This window comes from Corvus cornix, chromosome 5 (assembly GCF_000738735.6).
Source record: "Corvus cornix cornix isolate S_Up_H32 chromosome 5, ASM73873v5, whole genome shotgun sequence".
NCBI classification, from domain to species: domain Eukaryota; kingdom Metazoa; phylum Chordata; class Aves; order Passeriformes; family Corvidae; genus Corvus; species Corvus cornix.
Window position 1 is genome coordinate 15,430,260 of NC_046335.1, and position 21,200 is coordinate 15,451,459.

At 43.0% G+C, this 21,200-nt stretch overlaps 1 protein-coding gene across 1 annotated transcript in view; it reads left to right on the plus strand.

The window, feature by feature from the left end:
* The first annotated feature begins 1,152 nt into the window (after positions 1-1,152).
* Positions 1,153-21,200, plus strand: part of ITPK1 (inositol-tetrakisphosphate 1-kinase) — a 145,345-nt gene continuing 125,297 nt past the window's right edge. The window contains exon 1 of the mRNA XM_039553427.1: positions 1,153-1,326. Within this exon, the coding sequence (XP_039409361.1) occupies positions 1,232-1,326 (95 nt within the window). The 5' untranslated portion in view covers positions 1,153-1,231. The remainder of the gene's footprint in view (positions 1,327-21,200) is intronic.

Here is a 21,200-nt window from a genome sequence, read left to right on the forward strand (position 1 = left end):
CAGAGAGCATCTTCATAGAAGCATCATCTGCACCTCTGTTCAGGATTGCAGGTATGCCAACCCCTCTGTGAGGGACATCGTTATTGTCAAGGCCATGCTTTCCATTCCTGGAGAGACAGAGAAAAATGTTCAGGATGAAATGGTGATCCTTTCAGATGAAGGGGAAAAACAAAAACGGGGAAATGGTACTTGTCCTTTGAGACACAGTAAATCAGACTGAAAGATTCTTCCTCTGAAATGAAGCACAGAACAGCTGCCTCAGTATTTAGGGATGCACAATCCAAAAATTAGAATGTCAGCTCATGCTTGCATTGCCTGCCTTTTGCCTCCTGCCAAAGAAAGTTAAATAAGAAATAGCTGTTATTGAAAACATTGTTTAATCCCTCCAGATACTTGCAAATGCTGGAAGAAGGAACATACTTGGTTTTGCAGTGAAGATTCATGTTTACTTAGAATCTTTTTTCTGTGAAAGATGTACTGACCAACCGCTTTCAGTAGCTGTGTAAAACTGTTCCTCCCTAGGACCCCAAAGTCCCATGGCGCATCCACGGGCCACGCCCAGAAAGGGGCGCTGTCTCTTTCAGGCGGCGGCGCGGGCGCCCCCTGGCGGCGGCGGCGCGGAGCCCGCGGGGCGGGCGCGGCCCCTCGGTGCTGCGACGGGGCGGGAGCATCCCGGTGCCCGCCCCGCGAGGTGGGTGGGAGCGGAGCGCAGGGGACGGCCTGGAGGAGGAGGAGGAAGTGGAGGCGGCTGCGAATAGCGGGCAAATGGGGAGCTGAGCGGCTGCAGCAGCAGCAGCAGCAGCACCACCACCACCGCGGCCGCGCAGCAGCAGCAGCGGCAGCGACGACGGCGAGTGGGCACGGAGGCGAGCTCGGCGGCGGGGTCCGTGCGTGCGGGCGCTGCGGGCGTGCCGCGGGGCGGGCGGCGGCGGCGTGCCTGCTCGGCTGGGCGCTCCGGGGCTGGTGCGGGGAGCGGCTTCTCTCTGCCTCGGCGAGCTGCCCGCCGGTGCGGGGAAGGGCCTGTCTGGGCTGCCCGCCCGCCGGGGGCTGCGCCTGGCGCGGCTCGGCGGTTCAGCGGAGCGGGCGGGCGGGCGGGGGGCAGCGCCCGCCGCGGGGAACCGGCTGATCCTCCTTTCTCTGCTTCTCTTCCAGCCGTCGCTTGGCAGGCGCCGAGTGCGAGCGTCAGCCGCGCTGCCCCGCCGCCCTGGTCGCCTGCTCGCGGGGCGGCACCATGCAGACCTTCCTGAAGGGGAAGCGGGTGGGATACTGGCTGAGCGAGAAGAAGATCAGGAAACTGAATTTCCAGGCCTTCGCCGAGCTGTGCCGGTAAGGAGGCGGCCCTCGCCGCGGAGAGCGCCGGGGCGGACGCCGGGGCAGGCGGCGGCCCCGGGATGGGGCTGGGGCCGCTCCGTGCTCGGCCGTGGCCCGCGCCGCCCTCGGGCGTACCGCACTCGGTGCGGGGATCCGCGGAGCCGGCTCTGCCCGCCGGGACCGGGGCCGCAGGGCTCGCAGTGCCCCGGGCACCCCGCCCCGCTGCCTCCGGGCCGGGCTAAGCGCTCCTGCCTTCCGCTCACCTGGGCGCTGCCGGTCTCTCCAGGGAAGCACTATCCGGGATGGTGCAGCGTCCCCGTGGGTGTGCGAGGGCCCGGCACAGCCCCACGTTACTGCCCGCCTGGGTGCATTTCTGTCCCCTGCTTCCCGAGAGGTCTCTGGTATTCCCGCTGAAATAGTGTAATTTGGGATCTCTGCGGACCTTCTTACGAACCCGAGTTATTATTAGAAAGAGTCAAACGTCTGGGAATAACTTTCCTTCAAGTTGTGTGAAAACATGTAAAATTAAGGTCTACAAACCCCTGAGTAAGCTTGTATTCATTTGAGATGTGAATAAGACACCTGAAGGTGGTATAACCACGTCTATTTTGTGCTGTCCCAGAGGTAAAGGTTAGTTTGATAAGCTGTAATTAGACTTTATCTGTATAGCTTAGAGGATAATTTATGCAGTATATTACACAATTTTATTATTTAAGTGGGAGTTTAAACTCCTTATGGGTCCAAGGTCTTGTGACATATACATCACAGTTTCTGATACTGAATAACAGCTTTTTCTTACTTCATTCTAATAGTAAGTTTATAACAAGGATACTAAATCAATTTTGATAATTGAAAATATGCTGCAAACTTTACAGAATATATTGTATAGGATGTCAAATACACTTTATTTAAAGCATGTCATTCTAAAAACACCAGTCCCTGTGAAATTTCTGTTGACAGCCCTTGCTTCTTTCTGTAAAGATGAAGGAGGCAAAACAGAGAGCTATTTCAAGAAAGTGACAGAAGCTTTTACATCAGCTTTTGTACTTGACATTTTGTATCCCCTCCATCAAACTTCAGCAAAATTTACTAGACTTTTTTGGAAGTATAGAAAGGGCCACAAGTTCTGGTTTAATGTCTAATTTCACGTGGTTCTCTAAGCAAAATTCTTGTCGATGAATAATGCTAAGTTTTGCCCTTGTGTGAGATTTTAGGTTAGTTTTTGTGATGCTCAAAAATACACTTTTTACCTCTATTAGGCATATGAAAAATGTAATTTTTAGGGCTTTGAGGTTTGGTATAGCTGTTTTTCATGCCTGGAAACTACAGTGAATCTCAGAAAATCCATTAAAAACTTTTTCGTATTATGTACTGTACATTGTTGTATTTAGGAATCTCCAAAACTGACTTTTTGTCCTCCATTGTCCTTGTTTCTCTTTTTGACTAAGTGCTTTGCTTCATTTTTCTCTACCTCAGAAATTCCTTACACTTGTGTTACATAGCATGGATCCACAATTTCTTTTTGTACTGTATAAACCTATTAATAGTTTTGGGTCCTCATGGTGCTGTGAAAATTGACCCCAAAGAGTCTCTCTTGCTACACTTTACTAATTTCTTGGTGAAAATTAGGCTACCTCATCCTGTACAGGCTAAGCTCAATTTGAATACCAGTTACAGACACTGGATAGAGGTGGCTGTTCATACATGCTTTGGTACTTTTAAAAGCATTATTAGCATTTCTGTACAAGCAGAGTTAAATGTTTGGTTTAAGTATCAGTACAGTCATTGGAGCACATTCTGCTGATATCTTGGATGCTCTGTTTTCATTCCCAGTAACTTCAATTGACACCAAAGGGAGGCTGCATTCATTTAGGCAAAGATTTCAAGTGTTTATGGATAATATCTACTTGATAACTTGTGTGTTTGTAAACTTTTTTTTCCATAGACAAAGTTGTGCCAAACTCAACATGCATCTTACTAGAAATCTTGTGTATGGTAAAAAACAAGACAAGCATACTCATTCCTGTACAGTGATTCATGTGTTAGAGTGGACTATGTGTCTGTCTGTCTACTCTATGTGCTTTATGGTGACTGCTACTTGGAATTTATTTCCCTGTTGCCTAGGGATATACTTTCCGGATGACTACAAAGTTCAGATTTGTTTGTACGGGTTTGTGATGGAGCAGTTATATAGTCCAGGAAAGTAAGAGGAGCCTCCTAATGAACTCCTGAAGCATGCTGGCTTTAAATCAAGGGTATTGTTAGGATAAGGAGAATCTTCATTTCTTTACAGTTTGCCAGGGCAGCCACTTCTTGTGCAAAGCACTGACATCTGAAAGAGGTCACGGACAGACATTTCAAAATCTGTTCAAAGCATTCTCTGAGAGATGGGCTCTAAGTGCTGGACTGCTTTCTTAAGCATGGCTCCAGGTTTTAGGTTAGATTGTCTGAACTGAAAGGAGACATGAGCCAGTGTGAGTGGACCAGCAGTTAAGGTGCAGGTTTGGGGCATAGGCAGCCCTGCCTTGAGCTTTCTGCTCCACAAACACTGGGCAGGAACCTTAAATACTTTCCTCATGTTTGTATCCAACTTGAAACTTCCGTATGACTGACATGGGAGCTGTCCTGCCTGAACATAATGTCTTGGGACTTTTGCCTAATCTTTTTATCCACAAGGGAATCTTCCTTTTATCAAAGGCCTTAGAGTTCACCTGCACGTTTGGTCCTCACTGAGACAGACTAGATATATCCCACCTGAGCCATATTCTTAGTAGAGCATAACTTTGTAGAGGTAAAGGTAGTGCCAGTGTTTGTATCTACCTTCACATTTATAGCCCAGACCAGTGATCCCAAATTGTGAGTTGCAGCCCAGTGCAGACCTTAGTGCTTCTACATCTCCTTGGGGTTTCTGAGCAGAGTGGTGAGAAAAAGGGCAGTGTGTTTTCACAGGTCTGTTGCAGAGAATCAGTGATCCCTGAATACTGCCTTAAGAGCTGTTGACCTGGAGGATAGAGCAGTTGGCCTGTCACCTGGGAAGCCTGGTTTCAAGCCTGCAGCTGATATCTCCCAAGGGAGACCAAACCTGAAGATAGGCCAAGTTCACTCTGATCCACTGGCTGAACTTGCCACTGTGTATAGAGAGGAATGTGACTTCCCTCCCCAGTGCCAGGTTAGTCATTCTCCCTGCTATGTCTGAAGCACCCTGGCAGGGGCATTCCTTTGGGATGAGGTGTGTCCTATGTTCTGGTCTGTTTCCTGAGGTGGTTTTTGGTTTTGCCCAGCAGCTCTTTTCTATATAAGCTGCTTTGTAAGCTGGCATTGGAGCAAGACTTTTATGTTCTGTTCTGTGCATAGGTACAGTTTCAGTGGTGAGAAAAGAGTTTCTGTCTCAGTCTTGCTGATAGGAAGGCATTCCTGTTTGAGTTGTGATACGGGGTTGAGCTCTTTTATGTGGAACAGGGCGCTTGGTACATGTTTCTTACACTGTCAGTGAATTTATTAGGCAACTTAACTACTGTTGCCAAGTTGCCCTGTGCTTTTAGTAAAGCTGCTAGAACACCATGCTTTGTGTTGCACTTGGAATTATCTGCATTCCAGCATATATGCTGCAGCTGCAGTTCCCTGAGTGTAGGGTGCTTGTGGGACCGCAGCGTGCAAATGTCTGGTTTGTGCATCTCAAATAGACTTTCTTGTGAGCCTTTATATTTTGCTCCTCTGGTGCAGGTGGTACAGTCTCAGAGCTTTAGGTTGCTGTCTGTTGTCAAAACATAGAGTATCTATTGCCTACTGAAAAGTAAGCAAGGTTTCTAGGCACTCCTAACTGAGAATTTAGGAGCCTGTGATATAAGGGTGTAGTTTTGATGTTGTCATGTGTCCCTGCGGCTGCTGAAAGGAACAGTTCCTCCTTTCTCTAGCTGCTTGGTCTCATCCTCTGTCTCAAGCTGGGTTTAATGATTATGCAGTTGGCAAAGACGCTCAATCCAATCAGTTCCATGCTCATCACACTGACCTTGGAATGGCTGTCACTGTGCAGGTGCATGAGCACTAATACGAGGTTAGGGAAATGGAGGTGCCACATTCCATTATAGAGATGGGAGAGCTGTTGTGTGAATGTCAGATGGTGGTGAGGACTCTTGGATGCCCATGTTACCATTTTGTAAAATTTGTGTGCTGCTGGGTGTTGTGAATAACGTCTGTGGATGTTGTGAATAAAAAGACTTCTGTTCATGCCATATGAGGAGTGGCATATATGCATAAAACCGCCTATATATCTACTCAGTAAATGAGTTGTGTGTGTTTGGCACCAGTTAAGATTAGTGAGATGCAGCCATTTACAAATGTCTCTTTGCTCTGTAAAAGCCTCCATTTCCTTGGTAGTTGTTCTGCTTGTCAGCTGTTACTATGGTCTCTTTTGGGAGCTCTGGAGATATGAGGCAGTAAGGTCATGGCAATATGAATAAGTTATAGTGATGTGAAGTGAAATATGCTTCATCCAAGAGGAGATAATTTAAAGTCACCTAATTCTAAAGGATAAGCTACTTCTCAGTTATTTTGGACAAAAGCATTCACATGTGCAGCTTGTAAGTTTGCATGGTAATGTGGTAGCTTTTCTGTGTAGCTATATACATAAAAAGTCAGAATTTCCTCTAAATGGCATGTAGAAAATGAATAGAAAAGCAGTTGAAGAGTTGCCTGAAGATGTAATTCATGTCATAATAAATCCCACAATTTGACTGATAGAAGAACAGTGCTTGTCCACCCTAATGGCCAGATTATTTATGGTAAGAATTTACTCTGCTGTGGGTTTTTTTGTTTATTTATTCTGTTTTGGTTTTGGCTTTCTTTTTGTTTTGTTTTTGTTTTGGGTTTTTTGTTTTGTTTTTCATAAAATAGGGTGAGCATCTGGGAGGAAGAAGTTCTCAGGAAATGATAGAAATGCTGAGAAACTCAAATTCTGCCCACAAAAGACAATGGAAGGGGGTGACTGTGTTATGCCTTTTAGTAAAGCTCAGTTGTCTTGATTTTTAGTGACCAAGCCAAATTGACATCTTCCCTCCTTGAGAGATCATCCATGTCAAACTGATAGCATCCCCTGACATGCAGGAAGCTGAGTTATCTTGGTCCAGTTTGGATTCCTAGGTGCTATGCACTGGTGAAGACTGTTCGGAAACTCGAGGCTGTGTTCTTGAATTGCGACCTGCGTCAGTTCAATAGGCCTGGGATTTAGTACAGAACTTTGGGTATGTAGCTCCAACAGAGCATCTGTCAACTGTGCTGAAGACCATTTTGTTATGACAGGTCACTGTCATAACAAAATGGTGTGTTGGTTTGTTGGTTTTTTTTCATTGAGTTATGATGAAGCTATTTTGAGGCTGATACCATGTCGATCTGCTGAACATAGCAACCAATGATTTTTTTTTTTCCCTACCAAAATATTAGTATGCCTAATTTAAATTTCTGTAAATTTCTGAACTTGTTTGTCTTTTTTTCCTTTTCTTTAGGCTAAATTGATTCTTCAACTTCTGTCAATTTAATTTTTGTGATATAGTTAAGTATTATTTTAGCACATATGAGAAATCACACTATCTAGTAATCTACCATAAAATGGCAAGCACTGTTGTCAGTGCTGTAGATCTGTATGGTTCTCTTTTTCTGTTCTAAACTTTATTTGTGGTCCCTTGTGTGCCATGGCCTGTGCACAAGAACCTAAACATGAGTTTTAAGACAGATTTAAGAATAATGCTGGTTTGAGGGTATTAAATTAATCTGTTTCTTTATATAGCAGGCATGAAGTATATTACATATTTTTTCCAGGAAGAACTCAGGGGATTTTCTTTAACCCCAATTCCCCACAAAAAACCCTAAATACTACTTTTGTTAAGTATCTGGCTTGTGCTAGTTAGCTTTTACAGCCTTAAAAGCCATAAAAATAAAATACATGTGTGTTGATCAATAGCTCCTATTGTTGGCTGTGTTAGTCTGAAATACTATATCATGAGAAGTAACTGGGGGCCAGATGGGTTGGTAAGTTTCTTTGACATTAACTCTTAAAGACAGCTGGCCTAATGGTAGAACTTATACTAAGCCATGAAAAAGTGTTGAAGGTAGTAGCAAAGAAGGATGTATTTCTTGGAGAAGAAGCTCACTCTGTTTCTGGATTCCTGCTCCTTCTTCTGGTCATGTGTAGAGACTTTACATCCCAGAAGAGCTGGATATGTGTGCATTTTCTTCATCTCTGAGAGCACCTACTGACAGGCATTCTTCTCATAAAGAAAGAGCTTGTGGTGTTATGCTTGCAGAACCATTTCATGGGAACACAGCACAGCTGCTGGACAACAGAAGTGACTGTAACAATCACCCTTTCATAGTGACTCTGTTTTGTGGTCTAGCAATCATTTACCTCAGCTTCAGGAAGTTTGTGTCTTCCTTATGGCACATCCCTTTACCACAACCTGTTGGAACTCATATGCAGCAAAGGAACAATAAACCTGGTCATGTGGCAACTTTTCTGAGAAAGATGTGCATTCTTTTGCAGATCACAGGCAGAATACAAGTTGACAGTGTTGCCAAAAAAAAACCCCAAAAAACCCCAAGCAAATGTCATCTTGGGGTGTGTGAGTTGGAACAGAGCCTGTAAGGCGTGTGAAGTAGTGCCTCCATTCTGCACAGCACTGATAACGCTGCTGCAGTAGCCTCACCTACTGCCTTTGGTCTGGGGCACAGCATTTCAAGGAAAAGGCAGATCAGCTGGGAAGTGCCCAGAGCAGTGAGAAGAATCGAAGATTTTGTAAATACAGTGTATTGTACTGTGCTATTCAACATAAAGAAGAGGCTGGAGATGGATCTTGTCTGTAAAAAGCTATTGTAGGAAAGACAAAAATCCAACATGTGCTCCCCCTCCTCTGCAAAGCATATTCCCCAGTTCTGTTGTAGGTAGAAGAAAAAGTAGTGGCCTTCAACTGTGCCAAGAAGGGATGATAGGTAAGTGAAAAAGATACTGTAATTGTCTAGGCAGGCAGTGGAATTTTTTGCTTGAGAGCTCTACAACCACCTTGGACAAATATGCTGGGAATGATACAGGCCTGTGGTGCTGTTTCAGGGCAGAGATGTTGACCTCTCCTGAGGTCAGTGCTGTTCCTGGCTTGGTTCAGTCTGTAATAGCGCAGAAGGTACCTGAGAAACCATTCTTGGTGTACATTAAGTAGCTTGAAGTCCATTTACTAATTTGGGAGTCATGACTTGGGAAGTCTAAGCACACAGTCTTAATGTGTGTAGATCTCTTGAACATAGAGGCTCAGTGTGAGTGGGGTGTCAGAGGTGACAGAAAATGTTTCCTCTGTCTTAATGTGCTGCATCTGGGAATTGATAATATCTCCTGATATTGGCCAGATAATGTGCTATTCATCTCAGCAGTTGACACTTTCTGGTGGATGACATTCCTGAACACGTTCCAAAGAAAGAAGGAAGCAGTGCACGTGAAACACGCTAAAATAAGTGTGATAATAGATAAAATAAGCACCTGGGCTGGTCACATCTGTGCCACAGTGTTGTGCAACAAACCCTCTCTTGTCTGGTTATCTTCCGTTTTCTCATTTTTGAGTTCAGTGTTCAGTTCTTGAAACAATGGCTTGTTTTGTACTAATGGAATTTAATTCTGCTCAGAAGGAGTTATGTGGTTAATATAATCGAGGAGGAAGCTGCTGATACTTCCATACTGTCCAAATACTACAAAAATACTAGTTAGTATTCAGAGAGAAATCCTATTTGGGACAACCACGCTCTTTTGGAATGGCTTTCAAAATAACTGAGTTTCACTGAAGGAGGTGTCCTTTATTTCCAAGCAGAATGTCCTTACTTGTAGTTCCTTCCTCCCAGCTGCAGTGCTTGGGCTAATTTGACTGGAGTGTGATTGCCACTCATGTAAAATAATTCCTGTGAACTGGGAGCCAAATCAGAAGTCTGCTTTTTCCCACAGTCAGGGTACTACCTATGCAGGCAGTAGGGTATAGGCACATTGAGAGGTTGCTCTGAGGGCTGTCAAGGCTCGGATCTGTAGAGTGGAAAAAATCATGTTTCCAGATCTAATGGCACTTTTAGGAAAGTAATTGTCAGAGCCAGGCACAGGACTTGGAAGCAGGTTCAGTTCCCATCAAGCTGTTTAATCTTCTCCCCTCCGATGCCAGTTAATGAAGATCTGTAACATGTCTTGTCTTGTAACATATTGCTGAGTCAAGTTTGCTTGCTTGGAAGAATTTGAAGTTGGTCCTTCCTCCTCAGAAACAGCCTTATTTTTGCTCTTCATCAGACTCCTCACAAACTTTTCTTTCTCCTTGTCAACAAGGAGTTCTTTCCCTTTGTAACACGGTGGTTCTGCATGTGCGGTGTGGGTCCTGAGGCACTGCCTTGTGAAACTGAATTCTTCATGGTGCCACTGGCAAGAAGAAAAACAAGTAAATGAGACATGTTTGTAGCAAAATACTAAATCTTGAGCTGTGAAGCCATGATGCTCCTGGCTGTCATTCTGAAGCCCCATGGTTGTCTCATCAGACTACACCACCAAAATTCATGGATATTGGGGGTGTTGTCCCCCCCCAAGAGCATTAATGAGCTAAAAATCAGTGTTTTAAGAGACCTTGTTTGAGTTGAATGTTTTGGCCATAAGCAACATAGATGTCTTTTTCTGAAATCTGTGTTTTAACATGCTGGTGATTCTTTGTACTTTCTGTAATTTTCTTCCTGATGTTAGGTATGGATAAATACAGGCAATACTGCAATGTGTTTTGTTACAGCAGGAAGAAGTAGTTCAGAGGATTCTCTGGAAACAAGGACCTTGGCACTGTGTGTTGTAGTGCTTAGTAATGGCTCTTGCTGCCTAACCTTGATAAAGTTATCTTCATGTTGGAGTTGGGGCAACTGGTTAATAGCTGATAGAACAAGTGATGTCTGGGGTGATTAATGGTGCTGGAAGGAAATGATATCATAAAGGTTCACTTATGAAATGCCACGCCTGACCCACTGGCAGCCACAGTGCCACAGTCCTTTCTCCCTGCTGTTCTGAAATGACTTCTGTGGTTTAAAACATTGGTGGGATGACTAGGCTTATTCCTTATGTTGTCACCCTGCTCTCCCTACAGGGATGAGAAGTGTCATCATTTGTATCGGTGGGCTGTGAAACACTGCCTGCTTCAGCAGTATGGTATGTTTTAGTGAGTCCAGCAGTGACCACTTAAACCTAATTGGGTATGTGTGTTTCAAGGAGTTATTTCCTTGTAGTTAAAAAACAAACCACGGAGATGAATGTAAATACAGAACACTCTTGTTCTTTAGCTTTATCTGCATGTCATGCAGCTGTGTGTAGATGCTTCTTTGTTCAGGAACATGCTGTTCCTTTGATTACAAAATCTCATCTCACTTTTGGGGAATTTACAGGCTGAGGATCCAGCCCCCCCTGGCTGCTATCACTGGAGTCTGGTACCAGTGCAGATGGAATGGGCTCTCCTTGCTGCTGTTTGAAGGGTGAGGGGCTGGTGGGGGTAATGGTGAGGTTACTCCCATACAAGTTCATCAGTATGTTTTGCTTTGTAGCAGAGAACGTAATTGCTTGGAGCTGTTTGGGGTGACAGACCAGCTGAAGAGTGTGAAGACAGCCAAACAGACCTGAACCCAGCCGGCCAGGACCTGAAGGGATGGCTGTAGCAGTTGCTTAGGGAAAGTATGAGGCACAGAGCAAATGTGCTCACCTTGCCCTTGGCAGACCCTCCTTGCATTCTGTCAGTCACTTCTAGAGACTTCGGTGGCAGCAGTTGTGTCCGTGGTACCACCTTTAATAGCCATGGATGGATCTGCTCCACATAAACCTATTAATGCATTTTTGAACTCGCTTTCATTTCTGCTAGCAGGGGAACATAGGGAGGCTATTGGCGTTTGTTGGCAGTTCTCTAGTTTGGCCATGAGTAAAAACATAAGCAAATACAAAGTTGCATTTGCTGTGTTGGGGTGGGGGTTGGGTTTTGGTTTTAGCATGGTTTTTTTGTTTGTTTGTGGTTTTTTAAGCCTGTAAAGGAATAGGTATTACTTACTTTTAAGTGTATGTCTAGGTGTTCATTTTACAAAAGCACCCTGTCTCTTGGCTAATAAAAAAAAAATTTGGTCAAGATGTCGTGAAAAGTTCAGAAGTCAAAAGTTCTTCCCTAAAAGAAAACACTTTCCTGCTAAAAATAAAATAGTTTCTAGACGAAGGAGGAGGAACTAAGAGTTTGGTATAGTTTAGAAGCCATCTTCTAACTTAATCTAGTGCATGGTAATCTGTGACTTGAAACCAACAGTGGAGGGGTTTGTGGAACTTAAAAGCCCCTTGTAACTGAAGAGAGAAAGATCTTCATTTGTTGCCTGATGAGGTTAAGTGCTAACATAGCAGAGGGGCACTCTGAGAAAGTGAAGCACTGAATTAGTACTGCAATAGTAACAGAACCCCTGTCTTTCTAGCATTTATGCCAAATGTGCAATTAATTTTTTAATAAAATCTGCACCTGACTTTTGTCTTATATTGAGAGCATTGAGTTTTTCTGGTCTTCCTATTGATTTTTTTAGTTAACATTGCCTTTCTCAGGTCTCAAGAATGACTTTAAGTTGCTTCAAGTCTGCATTCTTTCACCCCGGTGTCTTAAATGGATTTTCTTTGCCAGTAAGTCTTTAAGCACAGATGTGCATGCACTCAGCCAGCCTCATGGTTTTAGAGTTACTGTGCTGTCTGGAACAGGTATACGCCGACAATGTGTTGAGTCATGATGTTTCCAGCATTTGTGGCTTTAACGTGTCATCTGAGATAGTCTGGGTAAACTGTGTCATCAGGGACTCCTGTACAAGGCACCCTGGCATGATAGAGCTGTGTGTGAAGCTCAGCATTCAGATACACTTGCTAGTTGGAGGGGTGGGAAGAGAAGGATACAGGGAGCTTGTTCTGAGGTTGCCTGTGGTGCTGCTCTTGTTTTGTCGACAAAGAGGGAGCTTAATTCACTGGAGCTGTCAATCTGGTAGTTTTCAGGCATTGAAAGAAAACTCCTGTAAAACCGTGTGTAAGAGGGAGGAAAGGAAAAAGAAACTAAGCAAGACTACTATTTTGATGAAAGATTGATGATATAAAAATCCCCCCACAATTGTAGTTGCTGACCTGCACACTGTATCTAGTAGAAAAGGGGAAAGCGTAAGAGTAAAAGGGAAGTATTATTGCTGGCATATTGGGTTGGAGCACTGTGTGCTGGGGGAAAAGTACGTGATGGTAGAATTGAACAGCACCCTTTGTCCCTTGGTAGAAGTTTTCTTTTTCAAAACTGCCACCTTTTAAAGCTTGTTTAGTCTGTGGAGAAAAATAGTTTGTGCTACACTGTTAGTTGTTCCTGGTTGCATGAACCGCAAGTGGGAACTGGGGCAAAAGATCTATTTGCAAGTGAACGAGCACTGGATGGGGTTATATTTTTTTGACTTTGTGGCTTGATATTTTGGTGTAACCTTTCCTTCTGTCTCAAGAAATAGATCAAAGTCCAGGGTCTTTGTCCAGCTTGAAGTGAATTTTGAAAAGAGTAGGTCTTTTTTTGACCTTTTTCCTGAACAAAAATTTTAACATGCTTTGAATAGAAAGTACAGGCTTGCTGCTAGATAGGGGATTGAAACTCCATTTTGTTTTTCTTTCTCTTTCTAATGCTATTTTAGGCCCTCAATTCTCAGCATCTGGGAGGATGTGTGCTTCAAATTTTGATTTCTGTTTTTTTGGGGTTTTTTCTGTGATTCAGTAGAGTGAAAAATCTTTGGTCATAGGCATCCACCAGTCTAAATTGCTTTTGTTTGGGGCTAACTTAGTTTCAAGAACTCTTAGCTAGTGTCCTTTCTGATTCCTTTGTTAGTGCAATGTAACTAGCTTTAGTCTTTATGTGTGCTCTAGGGCATTGATCTTCATCACTTTTATTGCTTACTAGTGATGGATAGCCCATTTTCAACTAGCATTGCTCGTCAAGGTAGAGCATTCTTGTGGATCAGAACTTGCTTTTTTCTGTAAAAATAGTGGATCTTGCTGTTGTCTGGCCTAAATGTAATTTAAAGGCTCTGTTAGATATCTTTAAGTATCTGACAAGTTATCAGTGGTTCCAGATATTGTAATCAAACCGCATGGATCTTTAGCATATAGCTCGTGTCTCCCTGAGAGGGCTCTGGAGAGTAGAGAAGACTTTGCTTGATTGATGCTGGTCAGCTGCTGTTTTAATTGTGAATGTTTCTAAGAGACTGATGGGATGTAAGTGCTCATTTGAGTCAAATAGGAGTGGAGCCCACAATGACACTGTGAGGAGTGAGTAGTGATTGAATGAGAAAGGCATGGCGTCATTGGGGAGTTTTGTCTTTTTTCTCTGAGTAAAATAAGCTCAAGTGCATAGCAGAGAATTAAGGTTGCAGCAAACTATCACTTCCAGGTATGCTGTGCTGACCACCAGCTCTTGTAGTAAAAGTCTTTCCTCATTTTTGTGCTGCTGTGTTCAGTGGTTTCCTGATCAGTGAAGGGGCTGCATCTTGGCTCACAATAGGTATTGTTTGGGTGGGGGTTGGCACAATACTTTTGTGCTGTGATTTGATCCCTAGTTTGTCTTGAATAATCTATTAAAATGTAATGCTTAATCCCTTTCCTTTTTGGCAGGTTTTCCTGTAGTATTTTGCAGTAGTAATGAAACAGTGTAGCTCTGCTTGCAAGAGAATCACTGAAGAAAAACAGTATTTTGGGATGTTTCTTTTGTGCCTTTGGCTATAGAACAGAAAGAACAGCCAGAGGCAGAGTAGGTTGGACCTCCAGTCTGACACACTGTCTGTTCATATGTTAACAAATAACTTCCCTGATTTTCCCTAGTTTCTCCTGTTTGCCATTGTGAAAAAGTTCTGTAGAAACAGATATTGGGAAATTTCTTCAAACAGGGAAATATGTTTCTGAAATCACAGAACATGGTTAGAACATTTACTACAGCTAACGTGTGTTTTCAAAGTCACTTTGGTACCGGCAGACTGTGGAAAAGCATGTTTCTTCCCTGCCCCCTACCCCAAATTACACTAACAGCAATTAGGAGACCTTAATTAAAATGCTTAGTTTGTAGCTTGGGCAAGACTTCGGAAACAAAGTAATTTATTCTTAGACAGCTTTTCCAAAGATTTCTTCTGGTGCAAAGCTGTTTCCTGATGTGTAAGATCAAGATCTCTAAATCTTGTTTCTTAGACAAATTAAATGGGGGACAAGTTCTTTGTACAAGTGCTTATTCCTGAAAAAGTAATCCTTGCATATGAATTAGGTTAAGATTCAGAAAAGCTCCTACTTTTTAAGGTGTTGAGTATCTTTGACCTTGGTGGGAACTGATCATGTTCTCAGGTTTTGGCCTAACTCAGCTCACTCTGAAGGTATTAGGAATCACTGTAGCTGGATTCCTTGGGAACTGGATATTCTCAACTGGTGTTCAGATTTTTTTTCTTTTTAAATGGAAAGCGTGAGAGACTTGGAATGGAATGGAGATTGAATTTTTTAATGTTGGCACAAGTTTGATGGCGAACCTGGATCACCACATGGATTTCTTTCACTGGCTTGTTCTTGCCTCGTTGTACCATAGCTAATGACAGCAGGCACTTAAAAGATGGCATGGCTTGATAAGAACAGCTGATGGCCAAGAATCAAAAAGGTGGTAGGTAGTAATTAAAACATGCAACCATGATGCCATTGAAAGTACACTAAATGCCTACTTGGCCCAGGGAAGTATCCAGTAGTGTAATTTGAAATTTGTTTTTGTAGGACCAAGTACAGTTCCTTTTGCTTGTTAGTGCTGTTGTCACCTTTTCTTATGTTGACTGATACGTGGGTGTGAAAGCTCCCTGGCAGAATAGACTTTTAGCACACTTGCTGCTGGTAGTGAAACCTGAACCACAAAGGGTTTGTTTCTGGAAAATATGCATGGTCCATGTGAAATCTCCTGGTTCCCTCTCCCCTTAAATTGAAGCAGATTGCCAGTTTAGGGCTGATCCAGGCAGATTGGAGCAGCCTAGCAGTGCTGTTAATACTAAAAGGCTTGTGCTGGAGAATGTTTTTGGTTTAATATTTTTCGGTCTTTGAAACAGGTAATGTCTGTGCGGGGCTGCTTTCGGTAGCTGCTTTGGCTTTGAGAGGATCATTGTTGGAGCCTTTTATAAGAGCAGCGATGAAGGTTCTCTTTCAGTAAAACTTGACTTCCTTTTGATGAAATAAAAACTCTTAAAAGGTTAACTTTTTCTCATTCTTTGTATGTCTTCAAAAGTGAAAATTTTTTCCCTGGCTTTTTTCCTTCTCTCCAACACTTCAGGAAATTAAATTATTTGTTTAAAATGCCTGTTGGTGGTGTTGGATGCCTACAGGAACTCAGAGGTATTTCTGCAAGGCCAATCCCCAAAAAACCTGAGAGATGGATCTTTCCTGCTGTACTGTAAGTGTATAGTTTGACTATGAGTTTTTGAAGCACTCTTCCCAGACAGTTTTGAAATATGAGTCTTAGGTGTATGTAGATGAGCTGGGAACAATTGAAATGTGTTTAAATCTTGATGTCTTCCATGTATTCACTAGGACAGGGGTTTTACAGGGAGTTTCCAAATCAAGGAATACTCCCCTCACCAAGAGAGACTAAAGACCCTTGAATCAGACACAGGCCTGGCAGGCAAAATAGGGTTGGCTTTTGGCTCAGTAGTAGGCTTAGCTGTAACTTAAATTCATTAGAAAATTCACTAATTTACTTTTCTGCATGTCTGAAGTAATACAAACCTGTCAGAATGCTGTTCAGTGGCTTATCATTGTATATGTTGCTCAAAGATCATTGGATCTTGAAGAAGAGCCAGTCTGTGTATTACTTCATCTTGTTATTTGTCAGCAGCTCTTAATTTACATTTAGCTATTCCAACACATGGTTCAAAATTAAAAATTAAAGTTGTTAAAATTTGTCTCCTTCTCATTGGTGATTTCTGTAGAGGATTATCATTGGACCTAGTTGTTGAGGATGCCAAGATGTTTTAACAATTTTAGTTCACTCAACTGCTGTTCTCTTTCAGACCTATTTAGCTTATGAATGTTTTCAGTTCATATACAGAGTAAGTTACTCAGTTTTTGCCAAGCTAAGATTTCATCCTGCATTGACTTTCCTAACTTGGTAACTTTAATTTGTGGTGAAAATAAAACCATGGTTTGAAAAGCAAGCAAAGGAGAGGAGGAGTCAGGAGGCTGTGTACCAATCCAGTGTAGAAGAGAGAGTGATAGTGGTAAGGATTGTTTTCTTACTTATATTTTTTCTGTACTTCTTGTGTGGCTGCCTGAGTTCCAAGAAGGCCCTCGTAACTCTGTAGAGCAAGTAGTTGCCATTTTCCAAGTGTGCATGAAACCTGCTCAGGAAAATGAAAACTCTGGAATCTACAAATAAATTTGAGGTTGAACATAAACCTGCTTAGGCTAATGGGAAGGTTTACCTAAATTGGAAATTTGGAAAAAAAATCCCCCAAAGTAGAAGTATTTTACTCTTCTTATAGCAGCTTATCTATGAAGGTACTATATAACTTACTCATCTAGCTGTGAACTTAAAAAAAAAAAAAAAAAAGAGAAATAATCACTTCTCAAGTGATTAATTTTCTTTCACATCTGTATGTTGTTTACTGGGACCAGCTCTTCAGGAAGTCTGCACTCCTCTGTGTTTATTCTACACAGTTTTACTTGTATTAAACATCTGAAAGGCTCAAATGATTGGCTAGTTGAGGGTTATATCAGCAGTGGTAACAGCTTGGTTTTGTCATGCTTATTTAAAAACTAAAAGATCAGGTATAGTCTGCAGCCTTTTTTCTAAAAGAAGTTGCTCTTCACCATTGTACCAAGAAACTATTTTTTCCCTTCTAAATGAGGCCTGGATCTCCTAGGAGATTTGAAGACTGCATAGTTATTTTCTGAAATATAGGATGATTTGATGCATCTTCTAAAATTATGTTTGAGAAATAGCACCATACCTCTTCCCAGTGGCCAGCAAGCAGCACACAGCAGTGTTTCAGTCTTCCCTTACAGGTGAGGATGTAGCTGTGTGAACCTCTGGCCTCAGATCCCATCCTAACAGTGAAAGTGGAGCAGTGTAATCTAAACACTCCCAAGTGAAAAAAAGGGGGCAGTTAATAAGGTGAGCTCTTGTCAGTTGTCTCAGTCACAGGACTGAAAACAGTGTGTCTGCAGAACACAGTGTGTTCAGTTAATCTCTGGGTATGTGAAGGTTTCAAGGAGTGCTCTCACAGGAGAGAATAAAATGCCTAATCAGAATGAAACCTTTCTAGACTACAAAGCCCTGTGCCTCCTCTCCTGGCTGCTTTTCAAAAGGACAGCTGTGAGCCGTATGTAGGAAAGAAGATGGATGTGGCGATCAGAGCGGGCTGCCTGCTGTGATGCCCTGAGCTGGTCTAAGCACCCTTCCTGATCCAACACAAGGGTCATGCATGCACTTAAGTTGGGGTGCTGTTTCCGCTTCTTCTGAAGGAAGTTCATGTTGTTGAGTTGTCCTGGTGTGATACTGTGTTCTTTTTACCATGATTTTGTGGATGACTTGTAGACTAGTACTGGCTTCTGAAACTGCATGTTTGCATCAGGGAAAGGAGATCCTTACTCTGTGTTCTTATTTTATACTCAGATTGGCAGTGTGCCATAGATTTCCCATGCTGTTGATCTGTTGGAGAGTGCATTTCTGGTCTCTCTCCCTTGCTCTCTAAGGTATGATTTTTTTTTTTTTTTGTCATTCGTTTGTTGGATTTTTGTGGGGTTTTGTTTGTTTTTTTTTGTTGTTTTTTTCAAGGAGGAGATTTAAATGTGGTCCTTTTCCTCTTGGCTTTGTAAATCCTTTGGAAGAATTTCTGTATGGTCCCACTTGTGTTGAAGAAATTATGTTAAGCACCCTGTGACTGGGTGTCAGGGGAGGCTTAAGTTAGGCATTAGGCAGAAATTCTTCACAGAAAGGGTGATTAGATACTGCAGTAGACTGCTCAGGGACATGGTGGAGTCATCATCCCTGGAGGTCTTTAAGGAAATGCTGGACGTGGCACTTGCTGCCATGGTTTAGTTGACATGGTGGTCTTCAGTCATAGGTTGGACTTGAACTCAGAGGACTTCTCCAACCTAATTGATGCTGGGATTCTATGTGTGATTTGTCCGTTCTGCAGCTGTGTGGTAAGTGGTAAAGGGCTGCTAGAGTAGTTTCCATTCTGAATGGAGTACTTGGTGATGGTACTGGCCCACTGTCCAGCTAATGCAGCTGGTGTCTTGAGCATATGCACAGAAGTGATTAAATTCAAGGTCGTTGTTGCTATGCAGGTACCAGTTTACGGCAATGTCCAAAATGCTCACTGATGTTCAAAAACTTCCTGCTGGTTGCTTTGGGTATGGAAGATATGATGGTCCCTAGCAGGTGCTTTTCTCTTTCCCTCCATACTACCATGCTGTGGAGGATAGAAAAGACAGCACGACAGCTGCCACCTTGTCTTGTATCACTGGCATGAGAGAGCAGCAGGGATGGCTGCAGTACTTCAGTGCCCTCCCAGGCAAGGGCTGGGGGGCTGGGGATTCTTTAGCCCTCTGTCTTTGGGTCCCAGAATGCACAGGTGTCACATTCAGGGTTTCTAATAACAGCAAATGAAGGCAGTGGGTACTGCAGGATGAACATGGAAGGACTCAAGAGGAGTTCCTTGCTTTTGTGTGGAGTGTAGGATAGATGGGCCTTTGGAGTAAGATGCAGATGTGGCCAGGGTAACCGTTGAGCCTGTGGGATGCAGCTAGTGGAAGCCTCGGTGTTCCAAGTGAGAGCAGTGAGGCGGGTGAGAGAGTAAAGAGCACCAGCAGTAAAAGTGAGGGACAGCATGAGAGGTAGAGTTTGCAGTTCTAGCCTCCTGTCCCTGGAATGTGTTTTGATTGAGGCACTGATGGGACTCAGTACATCCTCCTCAGAGGCTGCAGTTTTAAAACCCATTTCATGTAAAACCTTTCCACTGAAAAACTGAATTCTAACTTTAGCTCTTTAAAAATGCTTTTTTATCTGGGTTTATAGAAGAAATATAAACTTCTGCTATGTACATGAAGTGTGTAGTGGTGAGCTTCACATCCACAGCTTCTGTTGCCTCTATTTTCTGAGCATGTTCATCATCAGTGGAGGTGTTTGGTACTCGACAGCATAAGCCTGCCCTACCTACTTACACTACTAGAAAGGTGCAAGACCAGTGATGTTTGGCTTGGTGCCATTAAATTACAGCACAAGAACTGTATGGCTCTAGGTGAATAGAGACATTAGATCTTGAGCAAGCTGAGCGCTGAGGCAGTGGTAAACTTTCAGGAAGAAATTAAAAGAAACTTACTCTTTGGTGTTACGTTCTCTCTAGTTCTCTCTTGTGTATTAGCAGAGGCAGAAATTTAATGTCAAGTTCAGCACACAGGTTATCTTTGGAATCACCTGTAAGCAGTTTACTGTAAGATAGGATGCAAGACTTTGTGGGTTAGTGCCTTAATTATAGTGGCATATTTATAGAGAATTACTTGAAAAAGAGAAATATTCCTGCTTTTAACAATATTAAAATTTTCTTTTGTTTTCACATAAGGGCTTATTCATTCTTTCTCAGTTCATAGCCTTAAATGGCCAAAAATGCAGTTTTACATTTTTTTTCTTTCATTTCCTAATTGTTTGTCTGTTGGCTTTTTCTCTCTCTAGTGGTGTGAGCAGAGAAGTTAATTTTCACCAGGGAAAGTTTCTGAAAAAAGTCTAGGTGTGACTTTGCTAGGATTTTTCTAATGAGAACACCACAATGTGAAAACAGTGGAATCATAATTAAGTGATCTTTTACCTTTCCAGTGTCACTTCTGACTGAATATGCTGAAGAGAGACAGGGACATGAATGAAGATGTAGTGTACCTCTGTAAGCAGGGTCTGTGGTTTAAAAGCACCCTGGAGCACTTGGCTGCTGTTGTAAACTCCATTGGAAATCAGTAATTGGAACTGTAGGTACTATGTCTGACCAAGATGTAGGTCAATGCTTTTGTCAGTTCAAAAAATTTGCACTTTAGTACTTTACACTGGAACTGGTCTGAAGCCAGGCTTTGAGAGAGGGTCCTGCTGCAAAATCAAGGCTGGCTATGGTGCTGTTGGACTGCCCTGGTGGGCTGTTGTCAGCTGTGCTGGCTGGTCTGCAGCCTTCCAGGTCTGAGTGCTGTCTGTGGGACTGGGGGGATGTTTGGCTGGTGTCTGCCTTGGGGCAGTGATGTGGAGACATGCAGGCCAGGCTGGAGGAAGATTTTTTATGCAATGTGGATATGGATGCTAGAATTCAGAGGGAGGGAAAAAGGCAGGCGTTCTAATTATTCTTGCAAAAATATAAGTAACCTGGCAATTTTTTTATTTTTATCTGGAAACTAGAGAAAATAGTTAGGGGTGACAGTGTTTTATTGAGATGTGGGGGAGGAGTCCAAATAATATGACAGTTTACAGTCTCTTAAGTGCAACTTTTGCAAGGTTTTATAACCATCATGACATTTTTATGGTCAACTGGGATGATTTTGAAGAGGAATGTTTTTGCTAAATTGGATTAGCTTCTGCCCTTAAGGTGATGCCTGTGTATTTGGTACCTTAGACTGACCAAGCACAAAACCCTGCCAGTCTGTAATACCCACCCAGTGCAGGAGTGAAGTCAGCAAGGCTGAGCAACCACGTGCAAGGGGGTGGTTACGTAAAGCTGGGCGTGGAGCAGCCTCCATTGCTATGAAACACAGCTGACTGCAGGATCTGATGTGCAAAGAGCTGTGAAAACATGCTGCCAGGGAAAAAGACTTCTTGGGATAAGAAATC